This window comes from Camelina sativa, chromosome 7 (genome assembly GCF_000633955.1).
Source record: "Camelina sativa cultivar DH55 chromosome 7, Cs, whole genome shotgun sequence".
In the NCBI taxonomy this organism is placed as follows: Eukaryota; Viridiplantae; Streptophyta; class Magnoliopsida; order Brassicales; family Brassicaceae; genus Camelina; species Camelina sativa.
The window spans coordinates 20,629,243-20,646,692 of NC_025691.1; the positions used below are offsets into that span (position 1 = coordinate 20,629,243).

Below are 17,450 nucleotides of genomic sequence, written 5' to 3' on the forward strand. Positions count from 1 at the left end.
AAATGAAATATATTAAAACAGGAGAGATAATGTAGAAGCGTTTTGAAAATCCTTCATTGAAAAACGATTCCTACATTATCTGTACAGGTATCCGTTTATTAGTGGTTTAATTTTAATTAAAAAAATTATTGTATAATTAAAATATTTTTTTATTATTTTTTTTGAGAAATCATTTCCGTTTCCACCGTTGGATAAGGCCTAAAGCTCTTATTCGTAACTATTAGAAAAAAAAAATATAAAACGGGATAAACAATTTATTTTTAGTGAAACGGAATAAACAGTTTTTAAAAAATGAAAAAAAATTTGCAGAAAAAAAACAAAATAATAAATAATAAATGGTAACCAAACAATAAAGATATCTATTAAAATATATTTGATATTAAATAAATCAAATTTGAATGATAATATTAATACTATTTTAATGTATATATAATAAATTTTACATTTGTTTTTAATGTATATATAATGTAGACGTGTATACAGCGAAACAAATCTCGGAGAAGTTGAATGAACCGATCCGACTCTGGTCCTCTGGACAACTACAATTGTGAGTGTCGGCCACCGTAACTATAAACAGAAAAGCGTATTAATTAGTCATTTACGGACGTGCAAACTCTTCCCTTGGAACTGTTTCACGATTCAAATTACTATTTTTGAAACTGATTTTTGTTTATATGATTATGCGTCTATTTATTTGGTCTTTCAGGGTGTGAGCAATAAAAGTAGTGGTCACTAATTGTATGTACATTTAAATGTCATGACAAAAAACTACTATTGAAAATACAAAGAAAAAGACAAGTAAGGTGAACTTTTTATCCGAATCGTATTCCTTAACATATACGGCAAACCTTGATATTCTTTCTTTCCTTTTTTCACTCTGTGACGTCCTCGATGTAAATAAAATAGATGTAACAGAACTGCATGAACTCAGTTAATATAATGTTATCTTAAATATACTTATAGTTTTGTCGAAGAATAATGCAAATTCCTATAGGACCTTTACGCCCAGTTTCGTAATTTCCTAATTCTTTTCCTAACAAAATTAGCGTTTTTGGTTTTTGGCTGAAATATTTACGATCCTTGTCCTCTCAAGCAACACTCTCAACTTGGCCAAGTCTATTTTCATTGTCTTTCTTCCACTCTTGGAAAAAGTTTGCTGAACCAAGCCATCTTTTCTTTTAACTTTCTTATAATTCCGTTCTTGTTCAGTAGTAACCAAGCCAAGGGGGCTGGTGGGGGATCGCAGAGACGTACGAGCACTGATCGTATCATACTTATGGATAGAATGTGTGGTTTCCGTTCGACGGTAGACTATTCGGAGAAACCTGCGGTGATGATGATGCCGTCAGATTACCAGTCTTTGCTCTGTTCATCCGCCGGAGACAGTCGCGTGTTTGGATCCGACGAACTCGCTACCGTTTTGTCGTCCGAGACACCTTGGATCGCTCCTCCGCGTATACGAAAAGCTGATGATAGTTTCTCGCTTGGCCTGATCAAATCGAAGATTGCTTGTCATCCTTTGTATCCTCGCTTGCTCCAAACCTACATCGATTGCCAGAAGGTGATCTCATGACCATTAAACATACAAGATCAGTGTTTAGGGTTTAGCCTCAGTGATTTTACATGTTCTTAAGCATATATGCACATGGCCTACTACTCCGTGCTTGCCTCGTCTTCCCTAATTTTGGTTACAATTTCGTTTCTCTTACTTTGTTTTTTTCTTGTGCTAAAACCACTTTTACCCTAAGATACGATGGAGAATTAAATTTTGATGCGTGTGAATCGTGATGGTTTCTTTTGGTTATTGATTCATAGGTGGGAGCGCCTAAGGAGATAGGGTGTATATTGGAAGAGATTCAGAGAGAGAACGATGCGTACAAGAAGCGAGATGTTACTCTGATGTCTTGCTTTGGAGATGATCCTGAGCTTGACGAATTCATGGTTTCTTTCTCACTAATAGTCCTTTTTGTCTCATCTTTGATCTTTTTTTTTTCTGAAGAAACATTTTTTTTTGTGTGTGGTGCGATTCAAGGAAACCTACTGTGATATATTGGCTAAATACAAATCTGATCTCGCGAGGCCGTTTGATGAGGCTACGACTTTTCTGAACAAGATCGAAACGCAGCTCCAGAACCTGTGCAGTGGTCCCGCGTCAGTTACAGGTCAGCACTAGATGATCCCTCTCTATTTCTAGGTTTAATGTACTCTTGATTTCTTGTTTGCTGTTTTCTGTTCACTCTCGTTAGTGTTTTCATTGATCTTTGTGCACTATTCTCGATCTGTGTTCTTGCGTTAATTAATTTTCACCTTACAAATCGAGCGGATTTGAGAATCTCTCCCCATTACTTTCCCTTTAGGTTCTAGGAATTGATGTACATCTTCTGAGTTCAGACAGATTTTTTTTTCTTTTCTTTTCTATTTTCCCTTTTTTAAAAATAAACAATAAACGAGAAGATAAGTTGTAGCTGATATATAGAAAGAGCTTAGTAGATCCGGTTAGACAACCCAAGGTATAAAAAAGTTAGAAAGAGCAAAAGAAAACACTAAAACCCTAGTTTTGGAGGAAACCATGATTGCTTCAGTACATCTTTACATAGTTGGTAAAATCTTTGAAAATAGAAAACACATGCTTTAGATGGGTGCATGACTTTGGCACAGCTTTGTGCCATATAATTTCTTTCATGAATTATATGTTTGAGCAGTGTGGGATTAGTAGTGCTAGGGGTAAGGAGTAGGTAGGATTTTCACTGGTAGTGATATTTATTTTTCTAGTGATCTTTTGGTGTGGTATACTTTTCTTTTGTTTATTTATAATAATATACTTGTAAGTTGTATTATTATCTTCTCCTCTGTCAAAGAAAAATGGGTCTGTGAAAGCAAAAACTTTTGCGCTAGAGATTCTGATTTTGACAATTCAGTGTCGTACTGACACTTACTGTATTTAATTTACTTCTTTCCAGTGAAAATCCAATGATAGAGAAAAAACCTAGTCATAAGTTCCACTTATTTTCTTCAGCTTGTTGCTTTGGTTCATGTTTAGATCATATGAGTAGCTATTGCTTATGTTGTTTGCATCTTCATTAATATCCGGTGGGTAAAACAAATGTTAGTTCTTGATTGCTCCAACTTCTCTTGGTGAATGAACCAAAGTTTATGCTACTTTTTCATAGTAAGTGTCAGACTTAAGTTTTATCCCGATCACTTTAGTTTATACTATTGGAGAGAGAAAAAATATTATTGTGTCTAACGAGTACACAAGCCTGAATAGTTTTCGTAATATTCATGAAAATTATTAGCTATATTTGAAACGGAGGGTCTTGTTGGCAATCAACTAGACATTAGCCCCCTTTTTTTTTATGACATTAGCCCTTCTTATTGGATACATTGTACCTAAATAGTCTTACATTTTAATGCAATTTCGTTCTTTGTATATCCCATGTACAAATCACTAGTGTGCTTATTTTCACGGAGCCATCTGACTTAGTAAACCAAAGAAGTGGCTTGATCAGGTAAAATAGTGGATTTTGTGTTTCTTTAGCCCGGAAAGAAAACTTAAACAAATCTTCTGCATGTCGTGGACCTCGTGGTTATTATCTAGCTTCGGGTGTACTTTATTAGTAAGAGTTGTTACTTGTTACTACATATCAGCGTATACAATTAATCGGAGTTTGCATAGGGAATCATGTCCAAAAGGTTTTAAAACAGATCACTTCAGCTTTAATTTTCTATTAGTGGACTAATGTTTGTATATAATCTTATCTTTAATGGTTGGAAGTACAACTTGCCTTTTTTGGGTAATCTCGTGTATATTCTTTTTGATTGGGATATATATTAGTACTGTATTACCTTCTGAACACCTTCCCCTCAACCAATATCTTTATCTTTTTTTAACTCTCCAGAAATTAGTTCATCTTAAACTAATAAAAGAAATCCTAATATGTATTCGTTTCGTTCACCTGTAGTTTTCAGAGGCACGTGGTTTTGGCTTCTTTTCGTGCTAATATGCTTTAGGGATAAACCTAATGCTCTTGTCAACTGATATAATGTATTTACTGTACTTCTTTTTTTTGTTCTTGCTATTGTGATTAACACTTTTCGCAATTAGCTCATTTACCGTATGCTGTTTATCACACCTGATGAGTTGGTATAAGCTTATGTTTGTGGGCATGGTCAATCTTGGTCATGGCTTGTTCCAATCTTGTCATATCTTAAAGAACATTTGGTGTTAGTAGCTAGGTTACTACCCTAGTTGTTTCCATTACCATGATAATTGATAGCCATATGCAATGGTGCACTGCATCCGTATATGGGAGCTTAGGTCTAATTGCATTTTTATGCATGCATGTATAATCTCTATTCCTAAGAAACCAGTTGGCTGGAATCGAAAGCCTGTTGTTCTGAACAAAGTACAATGTGAGACATGATGATGTTCATTTGAAAAATCTTGTGTATTGTCTTGCACAGAGTAAGATGATCCTTTTTTTTCCCCCAACTAAGATGATCCTAAGGAGCTACTCTTTCTTCTTCCTTCGATTTAACTTTGAAAATTGTTTTCTTTCTTCTTTCTTTTTCGTTCAATTTGAGGCATATAATGGTGCAGTGATGATGGGTATAAATCTCGTTAATCTGATTTTTACTGAAGAGATTAACTTCCCAACCATTCATTATATATCTGAGCACCTTTTACCCATCTTTTTTCTTTCTCAAAAAAAAAAAAAAAGATGATCCTAGAAATCTGCATTTGTCATGTATATACTGATAAACTGTTTGGTTATGTCACCACCTTCGTAGATAGAATAGTCATTTGACACCAAAAACAAACAATGCGTGATAAGCTTGAATTAGAAATCTTTTAGCCTCTTTTAATTTCTAAATAGAAGAAGTTGGAGATATCGGACATATGGGGTGGTCGGGTGTCACATGGACTCCCGTGGATTCCGCTGGTGGATCCCTCTGTGACCCAATCACAACTCTCTCCTTTAAGCTTTTGTGTCTTCATTTCATTTTGATTATAAAGGAAAAGTTCGAAAAGAAAATAGGGGAGAGACATGGAGTTTCACTTCTGTACAACGCAATCATCTATGTAATGCTTCTCCACTCTCTTCCTATCTTTTTCAACTGTTGCTTAGTGGTTGTCATTACCTCTGTTCGTTTGTTCCCCTGCTGAGTCATGCAATTTCCACGTGTCTACCGTTTTTTGGGAAGTGTATAAGTCTATCTAGTTTTTTTTTTATCAATGCGTGTTCTCTCTCTTTTGCATTGCATTGATAAAAACTAACCAAATTCGGCTAATAGGTAAAAGATCAAACTTAGTTATTGTTGCACATGCCTTCTTTAACTAGCAAAGGTTACTGGATGATAGGTGTGAACTATCTTTGTCTGATTTGCCTAGGGATCAGCCCCATGTGTTCTATGTATTTAAGATGTTCTTTATATATTTTCCCTCGTGTTTTGCATATTTATTTCCTGACAAGTCCAAACTCATTGCTTCTTTAATTTTGCCTTAGTAATTGTCGGTATATTAGTGTCTTTCTCTAATCACTACTAGGTGATCACTGGTTGGAAAATTATAGTGCTAATAATTTGGCTATTAATCATATGTTAAATTCAAACTTGAATCTCCTTGTATTAAGGCTAGCATTTTGGTAGGATTAGGAACAAACAACATAGAGGTCACTGGTCAGTATGGTGAGTGGACATAAATAAAATGGGCCATTACAAAAAAAATCATACATGTTGGGGAAGCGTTATTTCCGGGGGTCAGTTAAAAGTCTCACAAAGGTGACATGTGTCGTGGCTCAGGTGGGCAGTGGTAAGCCCCAGAGAGCAGGTCGTTCCCTGACAAGTGTGGTCAATGCTAAACTATTCAGTCACTGCGAAAGTGTTGTTCTCTAGCTATCTTTATTTTTTCCCTTTTACCCCTAGACCTTTGGGTCTCTCTTCTTTATGCTTTTTGGCTCTTTTTTCTTGTTTTAGCCACTTACGCATTTAGCTGAGCCTACAAGTATTTAGTGTTAGTTATGTTTAACAGTATTTACTCCCATATATTCTCCTAGTACGTACATTTTTATTGATATTACACGTATTTGGCTCAAACATGCATGGGATATATGCATTATTGAGAATCTTTAGCATGACATGATTCTCATGTATGAACAGATGAAGGAGCGGTTTCATCTGACGAGGAACTGAGAGAAGCTGATGATGACGTAGCAGCACATGAGAGCCAACAAAGAAATAATGACCGGGATCTCAAGGACCTGCTGCTCCGTAAATTCGGTAGCCATATCAGTTCATTGAAACTCGAGTTCTCTAAGAAGAAGAAGAAAGGAAAGCTACCAAGAGAAGCTAGACAAGCGTTGCTCGATTGGTGGAATGTTCATTATAGATGGCCTTACCCCACTGTAAGTCCCTTTTCTGAATTCACCGTAACTTAGTAGCATACACTTATGGAGACAGGATATTCATTTGTTCCGACATATTAATCCTAGGCGAACTAGGGGTGTGTTAATATAATGTTTCGCATCACAAAATGTGTGTAGGAAGGTGACAAAATAGCCCTGGCTGAAGAAACGGGTTTGGATCAAAAACAAATCAACAATTGGTTTATAAACCAAAGGAAACGTCATTGGAAGCCTTCGGAGAACATGCCGTTCGCAATGATGGACGATTCTAGTGACACATTCTTTACTGAAGAATGAAAAGAAAGAAAAGATATGAGATTTTGTGTATTCACACAATGCGCTGTAATATTAATTGCTTCCCCAAGAAAAAGAAAAAAAAGGAGTAAAAAGCTTTGGTACATGGGACGTCATCGCCTCATCGGGAATGAATGTACTAGAACTATGTCAAATATATATATCCTCCAGTAGTCAAGTGAAAGAACACCAAAACGAGCCGTTTTTGTGGGATCAAATGATATTATCATTTTATCTTCTTTCACCATTTCCTTGGAAGCAAATTCTAGTATTTGCTTTATATTCTTCCAACGAAAGTATTTAAGAGTTTACAACCAGCAGTAGACGCGCCTCGGTTAGAACCTCATAAGCTGCGTGACTGCGTCATTGCCCCAAGCACAAAGATTATAAGAGAAAAAAAAAGTATTTAAGAGGCAAAAATTTCTTTATGTAACCATTAAGTTGATCGGTATCATACCTTTGGCTTGATGTGCATATATAGGAAGATCCATGAAAGTTGCATTAGTCTCGGTAATAGCAAAAACATGCATCATGATAGGCGCTGATATAGTATATTGTGACTGGATTATGCATAATGCCATCTTTCGTGATCACTTTGTATGTGAGATAAGGTGGCGGTATACGAATAGCCGAATGTAAACATTTCACCTAAAGAGGGAGTCCGTGGCGACGGGTCATCATGCCAACAGAAATTGTAATAACGTGAAGACCTACCCGTAACCGGATCAACTTTTGGGTGAACACTGAAGGAGTGGGTTAATCTCTAGTCATAATCTATCAACTCACGATCGCCCCAAATTTAAGAGTATTCGTAAAAGTTCTTTCAATTCGAAATAAACCAAAAGTCAAAATCAACCCTTAAATAAATCCAAACCGAACCGAAATAGTAATAAAACCCGAACTTATATGTATTCTTAACTCTCCTAGCCTAGAGTTAGGGTTAGTTTTTCCCGGCGGCACTTGCCTCCACCTTTCGCCGGCGCCGGTTGTAAAGGTTTTAAAAAAAACAAGTTTGTTTCCTTTTTATTTTTCTTCTTATCGGTGGCGGCTAGAGGTAGGGTTAGTTCTTTTTCTTCACAACTCCCCCTAGTTTTCTTTGCGTAGAGACACAGACATGGCGGAGATGGAGAACATGGTGATGTGTCAGTTAATGGATCCTGAAGGAGTTCCTTTAGGTGACCCTATGTATATCCCTCGCCAAGCAGGGCCTTTGCAGCTTACCCATCTAACCAATACATTTCTCAACAATGTAAGATTTTCTCTGCCTTGGGTTTTAAGGATGATAAAAGGAGTGATTATTTCTGTTCTTTACTTTTTTTTTTGCCCTTTTCTTTACATTTTGAATTATTGAATTTTATTATGCCTGCTCTAAGTGTGCTATAAGCTGCCAAGTTTTGAGTTGCTTCGGTTTATGGTTACATGGACTATTCAGGAGGAGAGGTTGCCCTACGCTTTCTATGTATCAGGCGTGGAACTTGTTGTGCCCCTCGGAACTTAATTGCAGAGAGAACAAGGTTTTTTTATTTTGGTATATGTGTTGATTGTTTCTTTTTCGGCACGCTATGATATAGTACGTAGTATAATAATATATCAATCATCTTACTGATGATGCTCTGGAAAAATTTTGTGTGTGCATTCAGTGTCCGTGGAGAATATTTTGACGGTAGTGTATCGACAACAAGCTGCTTTCCGAACTCGCCCTGTTAACCGTGTTTCTGCTACCATTGCTGGTAATATCAAATGTTCCTTCCTTCTTCTTTCAGCTTTTTCTCTGCCGCCGTTTCAGAGTCCTTATGCTGACTGGTTTGTCTTGATAGGTCACACGGGCAATGTTCTGTGTGTTTCATTTAGTCCGGACGGTAAGCAGTTAGCAAGTGGATCAGGTGATACCACTGTCCGGCTGTGGGATCTCAACACTCAAACTCCAATGTTTACATGCAGAGGTACTAATCTCTTTTTGTTCTCTAGTTTTTGTCTCTCTCCTCTAATAATCCTCATCTTGTTTTCTGATATGCGTTTATTAATTTTCAGGGCACACGAAATGGGTTCTGGCCGTCGCATGGTCTCCAGATGGTAAGCACCTTGTTAGTGGTGCTTTAGCTGGTGAAGTCTGTTGTTGGATACCTGAAACCGGACAGCTAAATGGCAGCCCCCTTACAGTAACTTTCTTTTTGATTTTTCTTTTTTTGGTTATGTTGTGAAATATCCTTGTTAGTGATGATACTGATCGATAAAAACATTACACTTCTCCCAGGGCCACAAGAAATGGATCACTAGTATCTCGTGGGAACCAGTACACCTTAACTACCCATGCCGTCGGTTTGTAACTTCTAGCAAAGATGGGGATGCAAGGATATGGGACATTACACTAAAGAGATCTCTAACTTGTCTCAGTGGACATTCACGTGGCGTGACTTGTGTCAAATGGGGAGGAGAGGGAATTATATATACAGGGTTTGTTTCTATTCCTAATGCTTTGATGATCCTCTTATGTTGTAAATTATGTCACTACTACTTGTATCAATGTCAACTATTTCTCTCGATCACTTGTTGCTTGCTATTCAAAATATATGTCATGTGTTTGGCAGTTCTCAAGATTGTACAATAAAGATGTGGCAAGTTACTCCGGATGGGGATCTATGTTTGACGGCAAAATTGGAGGTAAAAGCTCATCTTTGGACCCTGTTTCCTCATGACCTCATGTTCTGCATAGGGGTCTATAAATACTCTGCATATTCTGTTGTTACTTTAGGGGCATGGACATTGGGTGAACTCTCTTTCATTAAGCACAGACTATGTTCTCCGGACAGGAGCTTTTGACCACACCGGAAAACAATGTTCTTCACCTGGAGAAGTTAGAAAGGTGAGATCCCTCCTCTTATTCCTCCACTTCTTGTCCATTCACCCAGTTTCTGATCGTGTTATTGCTTAGGCTGCACTCAAAAGGTACAACCAAGCAAAAGGAAAGTACGGGGAAAGACTAGTCTCAGGTTCTGATGACATGAAAATGATTCTTTGGGGACAATCTGTTAGCGACCAACCTAAAGAACTTTTGGACGGTGATGAGAAGGATGTAAACCTGCACGGTCATCAGCAGGTTGTAAACCATGTGTGTTTCTCACCTAATGGCCAGTGGATTGCAAGTGCGTCTTTTGATAGATCTGTCAAGATATGGGATGGTATCACGGGGGAGTTTATTACAACTTTTCATGGACATGCTAGTGGTGTTTATCAGATCAGGTTGGGTAGATTTCTTGAGAGCATTGGTTCCCCTTTTCCATGTTTCCACTTGTAGTGGCTAAATATTAATTAGCTTTTGCCAATGCAGTTGGTCCCCGGACAGTAGGATGCTTTTAAGTGGTAGCCGTGACTCTACACTTAAGGTAATTAATCTTGTTTGTCCTAAATCTTATACACAAATATGGAGGTACTCAGATTCTAAACCTCTCACTTGTACAGGTATGGGATATTGGACAGAGAAGGTTAAAGAAAGATCTTCCTGGTCATGAGAATGAGGTATTAACACTTTGAAAAGCTTAATGTTTCCGGCCTGCTTGGAAATATTACTCGCTTAAATGTTTGTTTATCGTGTGTGGATAGGTTTATGCAGTGGACTGGAGTCCAGATGGTGAGAGAGTAGTCTCCGGTGGTAAAGATACAGTTTTGAAGCTATGGGTGGGTTGAAGAGATAGTACCTATAGAGCTTGATTAATTAATCGATGAAGCGTTAGCTCTTGTATTCTATGTTAGCTCTATCTAGTATTAGTCAAGTTATTTTTCTAAGCCTTATACTTTTACAAATTCTATGTCTGTCTTTGAACAAGTGGTGGTGAGTGACAACGAGATTAGTTGGAATTGAACAAATGCTTCACTATTGAGTATAATGATCTGCAGATGTCGTTGAGTACATCTTTTTCTTGTCATTTGTACTAATACATAAGATGACTTACCATATCACCATTGCAAATACTCTATTTCACATCTATATATTCTGTACTATATATAAACTTTCTCTCACAGATTTATACACAAAATTTTAGTTTCTGCTCAACGATTTTGTATTCTGTTCTTCTTATACACTTCTTCAAGGCTCATCTACCATAAAAGGAACTTTGTGAGACAGTGGCAAGAGATGCACAACCAGCTGAGTCTCCATCAGAACCATCTCGAAGTTCCATTACTCTTTCATCCATAAACGGAGGATTACTAGGCAACGGCAGGATCTCCTCTTTGTTCTTTAGCATATGCAACAACTTTGACATTGATGGTCTTAGTGACGGGATCTCTTGAGTGCACAAGAGCCCTATTTGAATAACCCTTGCTATGTCCTTTATGATGATGTGACTGTCAATCTGATTCTTCCAATTCAGGTTTGGATCATATATCTCCTCCAACTCTCCTGACTGAAAATGCTTCCATGCCTTATTTTTAGCCAAAAGAAAACATAACAACACAATTAGTATGAGAATGACTATTTCAAGTCCCATAAGACAAAAATCTGTCTAACTTACTTCTGTAATCAAACTGTCTGAGTAATCTGACATTTTGCTTTTGGTGTTCTGCTTTCCAGTGGCAATCTCTAGTACAAGAACTCCAAAGCTGTACACATCTACCATCTCTGTTAGCTGACCATGTGCCAAGTACTCCGGAGCCATATAACCTCTGCAGATTCACAAGTATTGGATTAGTTCAAACATTTATGTTTCTGAAGTTACACATTTTTTTCTAAATATACTTACAATGTCCCTGCAATGGCGGTGCTGATATGACTCTTATCGTCCTGGAACGATCTGGCCAGTCCAAAGTCAGCGATTTTAGCTTGAAGCTTTGAATCTAGCAGAATATTACTTGCTTTTATATCTCTGTGAATAATCTTCACACTTGACTGCTCATGCAGATACACCAATCCCTCAGCTGTTCCAACAATAATGGCATATCTTTTCTGCCAGTCTAACGTTTTACCTCTGTTCACGTCTGTAAAAGTAATAATAAAGTGTGATTTTGCATTCAGGATAAGACAAATGAAACTCATCAGATAGTTTTATAAGTAGTTACCGAAGATGAACCGATCAAGGCTCTTGTTCTGAAGGTATTCATAGACAAGGAGACTCTCTGGTCCTGAACAGCTGCAACCAAGCAGCCTAACAAGATTCTTGTGTTCCACAGTGCTGATCATGTTGACTTCATTGTAGAAATCAGCTGCTCTATGTCTGTTGTTGAAGAATAACCGTTTCACAGCGATATCTCTTCCGTCTGGAAGAACCCCCTAAACCCCAGAGAGATGCCACTAGAGATCACTAATTTGCTTTTACAAGAAGATAGATAGTTCCACAGAGATAAAAAGAGAAAGCCATGATCTATTCATCATACCTTATAGACAGTTCCAAATCCGCCTTGTCCAAGCTTGTTTGCCTCGTCAAATGAACCTGTGGCCTTCTCTAATGTTGAGTATTTGAAGTTCAAGTTACTGTCTTTTAGAGTTTTCGCCATTTTTTCAACATCATTTGATCCTGATAAGCACCAAAAAAAACTTGGTTCAAACACTCAATCCTTCCTAAAACCAATTCAATACACAAATAAGAAACTAAGCTAACCTCTTCTCTTCTTCTGTATGGTCCGAAGTTTGCAGATATAAACACCTATTGCTATTCCAATCATGAAGACAACCACAGAGCTAAGCACTGAGACCACAATCACTACTACAGAGCCTGCAAAACTCAATCAATCGGCAAAAAATGGTTAGCTATGAACAAGCGATTCTATAGAATAACATACATCTTTATTGTGTTACCTCGTGATCTTCCGTTTCTTGGTATCTTGTTCAAGAAATCTTGATCAGAGTACCTAAGGAAACATCCAGTGTGAAGCGCACGTCCCTCTGACCATGGCAAACAACCTTTAACCACAGACACAGACGCATTCTCCAAACACTTTTTACAAGAACCAGGACTCAAAGTTCTCCAGCAATTCGCCAACACAAACGCGGACTCAGATTCAGATTCACCGGCCTTCGCAGAGGCACGAGCGTACCCTCCAGTTCCAGAAGCCTCAGCAACCGCATTACTCAACCCTTGTCTCACCGCATCACCGAAAGTTTCACTCTTTCTCGTCTTGTTTCCACACACAACGGTATCTTCAGGTCCTCTGTATTCATTATAGAAACTATAATTCTCAGCTCTCATGAAACATCCGTCAAGAAAGATTCTACCACCGTTCTGAGGATAACACTGCGGAAGCATCGTACGTGCTTCCGCGTAACAGAGGACACAGTCGTTTAAAGGAAGATCTCCGTAGCACTGAGCGAGACCGTAGTTAGCGTCAGGTCCTGTACCGGTAAGGGCAACTCCGAAACCAGCGGTTTGAACTTTTGTGCTGATTTTTTCCATGGTGGTTACGAAATTGGGGACGTAAGCGGTTTCGTTGTGCTCGAGCTGAGGTGAGCAAGTGACTTTAACGGCTCGTGCCCTTGCGTCTCCGGTAATTGGACGGAGTAATGAAAGAAGAAAGATAAAGAGACATTGAAGGTACAGAGGATGATGATGAGTTTGTTCTTTCTTCATCTTCTTTTTTGTTTTTTGATTGAAAGAGATCAAAAGGGCTTGGCTTTATGTTCTGTTTCAGGGTATGGAGTTGAGAAAGAAGAAGCAGAGAGATTTGAGAATTGGAAATGATGAAACTGAAGAATTGTTAAGAAAGAGAGGAAATTTCAAAAGCTTGACTTTGATGATGAACTTGGTTTTGGTTTGTTATACAGTAGTCAACGCAATTTGCTGTATCTATCTAGCTCTCTGTGTAGTTGTACTTATTAGTCAAAAAAGTAAAAATTTAATATGATATTTTGGGTTTTATTTTCTTCTTCTAGAGCGAGTGGAAGAACATAAATGAGGGAGTTTAAGTCTTGCATTCACACTTGGACAACCGAACCAGCTCGATCTTGTTGAGGTCGTTGTCTTCATTCAAATATTTGTCGGCTTTTATAAACCTAAAAACCGGTGGACCGATAAATTATTGAGCTTATTCATCTGGAGTGGAGCCGGTTCGGTTTACTTGGATAATCCATTTAACCAAATATGTTCTGAATATTTCAAGAAAAGGAAACGTCACATGCCCGTAGTGTTACGTTACGACTAACGACTTACGACTTACGACTTACGACTTACGACGCCTTACGACGACATAACTGATAACACATTCAACAAAATAAGATTAAGATATGGCAAATGGATAAACTAAAGTTGGACTACTTTAAATTTTAAATATAGGTGGTTGGTTGACGTCAAAAAGAAAAAGAAAACAAAATAGGCCTGGACCTGGTACCATTTACATGGTGGCATGGTCAAAGTTTTTCAAGATATTTACAAAGAAGTAGTTGAACATGCAATTCTGAAAATGTTAAATCTAGTTGGCTAGTAAGCCTATAGTATATGTATTTCTCCATGACCTGAAATTTTTTTTTTAACTTAGAAAAGTTGAAAACGTAGAAAAGTTGTTGATTTGTTTTAACATATATATAAAAAAAACTATCATAAACTCAAGAAACAAACGCATAACCGTGTATCATAAACAAAGCTACTGGAACCGTAAACCAAATCACTACAATCAAAACCGAGACTAAACTCTAACACCTAGCTTCTATAACATTGTCGTGGCACATACGTAACACCTAGTTAGTTGCACACGATTTAATTGGCATCTCACTCTTTTGTACATATACACAAGACGATTCAGAACCCACACTAAAAGATTCTGATATATGTTATAACGATCTAAAAAACCTCATCTAGGTTCGAAGAAACTCGAACTCTCGGTTATGTAGTCACTCCTCGATCCTGAAGAATTAGACTGATTTGTCGTGGGAGTCATCATAAACTTTCTCATCTCTACTACATTCCCTGGATTCAGAAACGGCGGTTGCGTCGGCGTATGAATCTCCAAACTCCCTTTCATCATTTTCACAACGGCAGACATCGCTGGACGCTGATCAAACGCTGCTTGAACGCAGAGAAGCCCGATTTGAAGTAGACGTGATGCTTCTATCTTGTTGAAGTTATCCCCCAAGACTGGATCCACTGCCTCTTCCAGGTTCCTTGTTCTGTACAGACTCCATACCTAAAGAGTATATTTTCAAGATTCAAGAAAAGGGTTTTAAGTTAAAAATCAATCGATCAAGAAAATGTTAATTAATTACTATTAGAGAGTCATCTACCGTTTGTAGGATCGAACCAGCTTCTTGTACGAAGGCATTGTTACGTTTTCCGGTTATAACTTCAATCATAAGAACTCCGAAACTGTAAACGTCTGCTTTCTCAGTTAGTTTTCCTCTTACCACATATTCTGGCGCCATGTAGCCTCTGTTTCCACAAGTGTAAAACTTCAGAAACACACAAAAAAAAAGTTGGTAGAAATGTAAAGTTAACAAAAATCAGGTTTGCGACTTTACAGTGTCCCCGCGATGGCAGTGCTAATATGAGTCTTGTCCTCTGGGAACAATCTAGCCAATCCAAAATCGGCAATTCTTGGAGTAAAATCATCTTCCAAGAGGATATTGCTCAGCTTGATATCTCTATGTATGATTCTTAGATTCGACTCTTCGTGAAGATACGCCATTCCTTCAGCTGTGCCAAGTAAAATCTTGAATCTCTTCCCCCAACTCAACGGTTGAACATCCTTTCTTACTAAACCATAATATCAGTAAAGACCAGTCAATAAAGATCCGTGAAGACATAGTGACCATAAAAAGGTTTAGGATGACAAAAACAAACCAAAGAGATAATCGTGGAGGCTTTGATTTGCAATGTATTCATAGACTAGAAGGCTTTCAGGTCCAGTTATGCTGCATCCCAAGAGCTTAACAAGGTTCTTGTGATCAACTTGGCTTATTAGATTAACTTCATTAAAGAAATGATCAACCCATTGCTTTGTGTTGAAGAACAGTCTCTTTACTGCAACAGTCTTACCATTAGTAAGAACACCCTATTCCACAAAAAAAAGGGTAAAGACTTAACCAACCGAAGTGTAGGAACATCCAAAGAAGAAACTCTAGAAAATGGATGATAAGAACACAACTTACCTTATAGACAGAGCCAGATCCTCCTTGTCCTAGCTTATTTTTGTCACTAAAATAATCTGTGGCCTTCTCGAGATTCTCATAAGAGAAACAGAGATTAGATTTGTTCGCAAGCATGAATAGTGACCCTAGTTGCTTCTTCTCTACATTATATTACACAAAACAAAACAACATCTTTGTTAAGATCAAGACTTTAAAACTTAACTATTATAACCACTCAAACTTAAATGACTAATCTTGAAAAGCTTTTGTAAGTAACAAACCTCTTTGCTTCTTGGCGTGTCTCTTTCTAAACAAGAAACCAACTGCAGAGACCAAAAGAACAAAAGCTACCACTGAAGATGTCACCGCCAAAATCACACCTAAACGGTTATGACCTGATCAATCAATTAGTAAATCAATGCCACAATTTTGTTACAACAACATATACTAAAGTTATGATCACATTTCACAGGGTCATTGTACTTACCACCACCATTACCATCTGATGTAGAATTCCCAGAATTGTTATAAAACTTCTGAGTAGAAAACCTCATATAACAACCAACGCTAAGAAATCGACCTTCTTCATTAACCAAACAAGAACCAATCCCTACTGAAGCTTTACTCAAACACTGAGCACAACCACTACGATTAACAGTCTCCCAACACTGAGCAAGACCATGAACCGTCACGTTATGTCTATCCACAAAACCAGCATAGAATCCACCGTTTCTCACCGCCTCCACTCTCATGTTCCTCACCAGCTCCGCAGCGTTATCCCGAAACCCCGTCCGGTTTACTCCGGTTATCTCCTTTGGAGCACATTTTGACTCGTCTCGCAAGCTTACCGTCTCGTTAAAGAAATTGTAATCATCATACCTAAAACAAGGATAACCAAATAACACCAGAATCAATCAAACACAAAAATAAAAGTTTAGATTTTTATGCGATACATACGAGTATGAGAGAGAATCAAACCTGATGTAGCAACCATCTGAGAAGACTTGACCACCACGAGTACCTTTTTGGAAAGGTAAGCAACGAGGGACCTTAGCTTTGATCTGAGCGAAACACAAGTCACAGTCTTTCTTACTAAGATCCTTCATACACTCTCCGTAAGCGTAGACGGTTTGGTTCGCGGTGACGTTCCTGTTGACCACTTGGCCGTAACCTTTAGCTTCAACAAGTGGAGAGACGGAGTCCATGGCGGCGAGGAAAGTGCTGACGAAGAGACTTCTCTGTTGCGGCGGCGATGTTCTGTTGCTGCATATCTGAGACACTGTTTCTCCTCTTGAGTCTGACACAGAAGGGTTTGTAAACAAACCCACAAGGAGAAGAAGAAGAAGAAGAGGAAGACGAAGAGTGTGAATTGACATCCTGGGTTTTAGTGTTTTGAAATTGAACAAGATAGCATTTGTGTAAGGTTTTTTGTGGATCTTTTGCTCTGTTTTTTTTTTCTTTTCTTTTCTCTTTGAATAGATTTCTTGGTGATAGAGAAAGAAGGCACGATCAAGAGAAGTTGAAATTGAAAAATCTTCGATTTCAGTTGTTGGTGGGTCAAAAGAAAAGAAGAAAGCTCACATCTTTTTTCCAATTGTAGGAGAAGTCAAAGTGAGACTTTTGTCTCTTTATGATTTCAACGCCCGAAAGATGATGATCGTATTTGCGGGCAGTGAAAAGCGAAAACGACGCCGTGTGTGAGT

General features: G+C 38.0%; 3 protein-coding genes and 1 pseudogene across 3 annotated transcripts; 2 read left to right on the forward strand and 2 right to left on the reverse strand.

Moving 5' to 3' along the window:
* LOC104701693 (homeobox protein knotted-1-like 2) lies at nucleotides 1,033–6,704 on the forward strand. The gene is made up of 5 exons (XM_010417433.2): nucleotides 1,033–1,561; nucleotides 1,816–1,941; nucleotides 2,033–2,162; nucleotides 6,160–6,404; nucleotides 6,543–6,704. The coding sequence occupies exons 1-5, from the start codon at nucleotides 1,277–1,279 to the stop codon at nucleotides 6,699–6,701; spliced, it is 945 nt and encodes a 314-aa protein (XP_010415735.1). The 5' UTR covers nucleotides 1,033–1,276; the 3' UTR covers nucleotides 6,702–6,704.
* On the forward strand, nucleotides 7,813–10,442 carry LOC104704808 (annotated as a pseudogene).
* LOC104701694 (cysteine-rich receptor-like protein kinase 2) lies at nucleotides 10,544–13,470 on the reverse strand. Its single transcript, XM_010417434.2, has 7 exons — nucleotides 12,490–13,470; nucleotides 12,293–12,406; nucleotides 12,069–12,208; nucleotides 11,754–11,964; nucleotides 11,438–11,672; nucleotides 11,210–11,360; nucleotides 10,544–11,119 (listed from the first exon to the last, which is right to left on the reverse strand). The coding sequence occupies exons 1-7, from the start codon at nucleotides 13,256–13,258 to the stop codon at nucleotides 10,790–10,792; spliced, it is 1,950 nt and encodes a 649-aa protein (XP_010415736.1). The 5' UTR covers nucleotides 13,259–13,470; the 3' UTR covers nucleotides 10,544–10,789.
* LOC104701695 (cysteine-rich receptor-like protein kinase 3) lies at nucleotides 14,208–17,378 on the reverse strand. Its single transcript, XM_010417435.2, has 8 exons — nucleotides 16,726–17,378; nucleotides 16,235–16,626; nucleotides 16,029–16,142; nucleotides 15,769–15,908; nucleotides 15,461–15,671; nucleotides 15,139–15,373; nucleotides 14,905–15,049; nucleotides 14,208–14,807 (listed from the first exon to the last, which is right to left on the reverse strand). Exons 1-8 carry the CDS (start codon nucleotides 17,121–17,123, stop codon nucleotides 14,475–14,477), a joined length of 1,968 nt encoding a protein of 655 aa, XP_010415737.1. The 5' UTR covers nucleotides 17,124–17,378; the 3' UTR covers nucleotides 14,208–14,474.

Coding starts and splice junctions, on each gene's coding strand:
- LOC104701693 (XM_010417433.2), top strand. CDS start 1,277: ATGGATAGAATGTGTGGTTTCCGTTCGACGGTAGACTATTCGGAGAAA. Junction 1,942..2,032: donor CTGAGCTTGACGAATTCATG/GTTTCTTTCTCA, acceptor GTGCGATTCAAG/GAAACCTACTGTGATATATT. Junction 2,163..6,159: donor TGGTCCCGCGTCAGTTACAG/GTCAGCACTAGA, acceptor ATGTATGAACAG/ATGAAGGAGCGGTTTCATCT.
- LOC104701694 (XM_010417434.2), bottom strand. CDS start 13,258: ATGAAGAAAGAACAAACTCATCATCATCCTCTGTACCTTCAATGTCTC. Junction 11,965..12,068: donor GATTTGGAACTGTCTATAAG/GTATGATGAATA, acceptor TCTGGGGTTTAG/GGGGTTCTTCCAGACGGAAG. Junction 11,120..11,209: donor CAGACAGTTTGATTACAGAA/GTAAGTTAGACA, acceptor GCTAAAAATAAG/GCATGGAAGCATTTTCAGTC.
- LOC104701695 (XM_010417435.2), bottom strand. CDS start 17,123: ATGTCAATTCACACTCTTCGTCTTCCTCTTCTTCTTCTTCTTCTCCTT. Junction 16,627..16,725: donor TCAGATGGTTGCTACATCAG/GTTTGATTCTCT, acceptor TCCTTGTTTTAG/GTATGATGATTACAATTTCT. Junction 15,672..15,768: donor GATCTGGCTCTGTCTATAAG/GTAAGTTGTGTT, acceptor TTTGTGGAATAG/GGTGTTCTTACTAATGGTAA.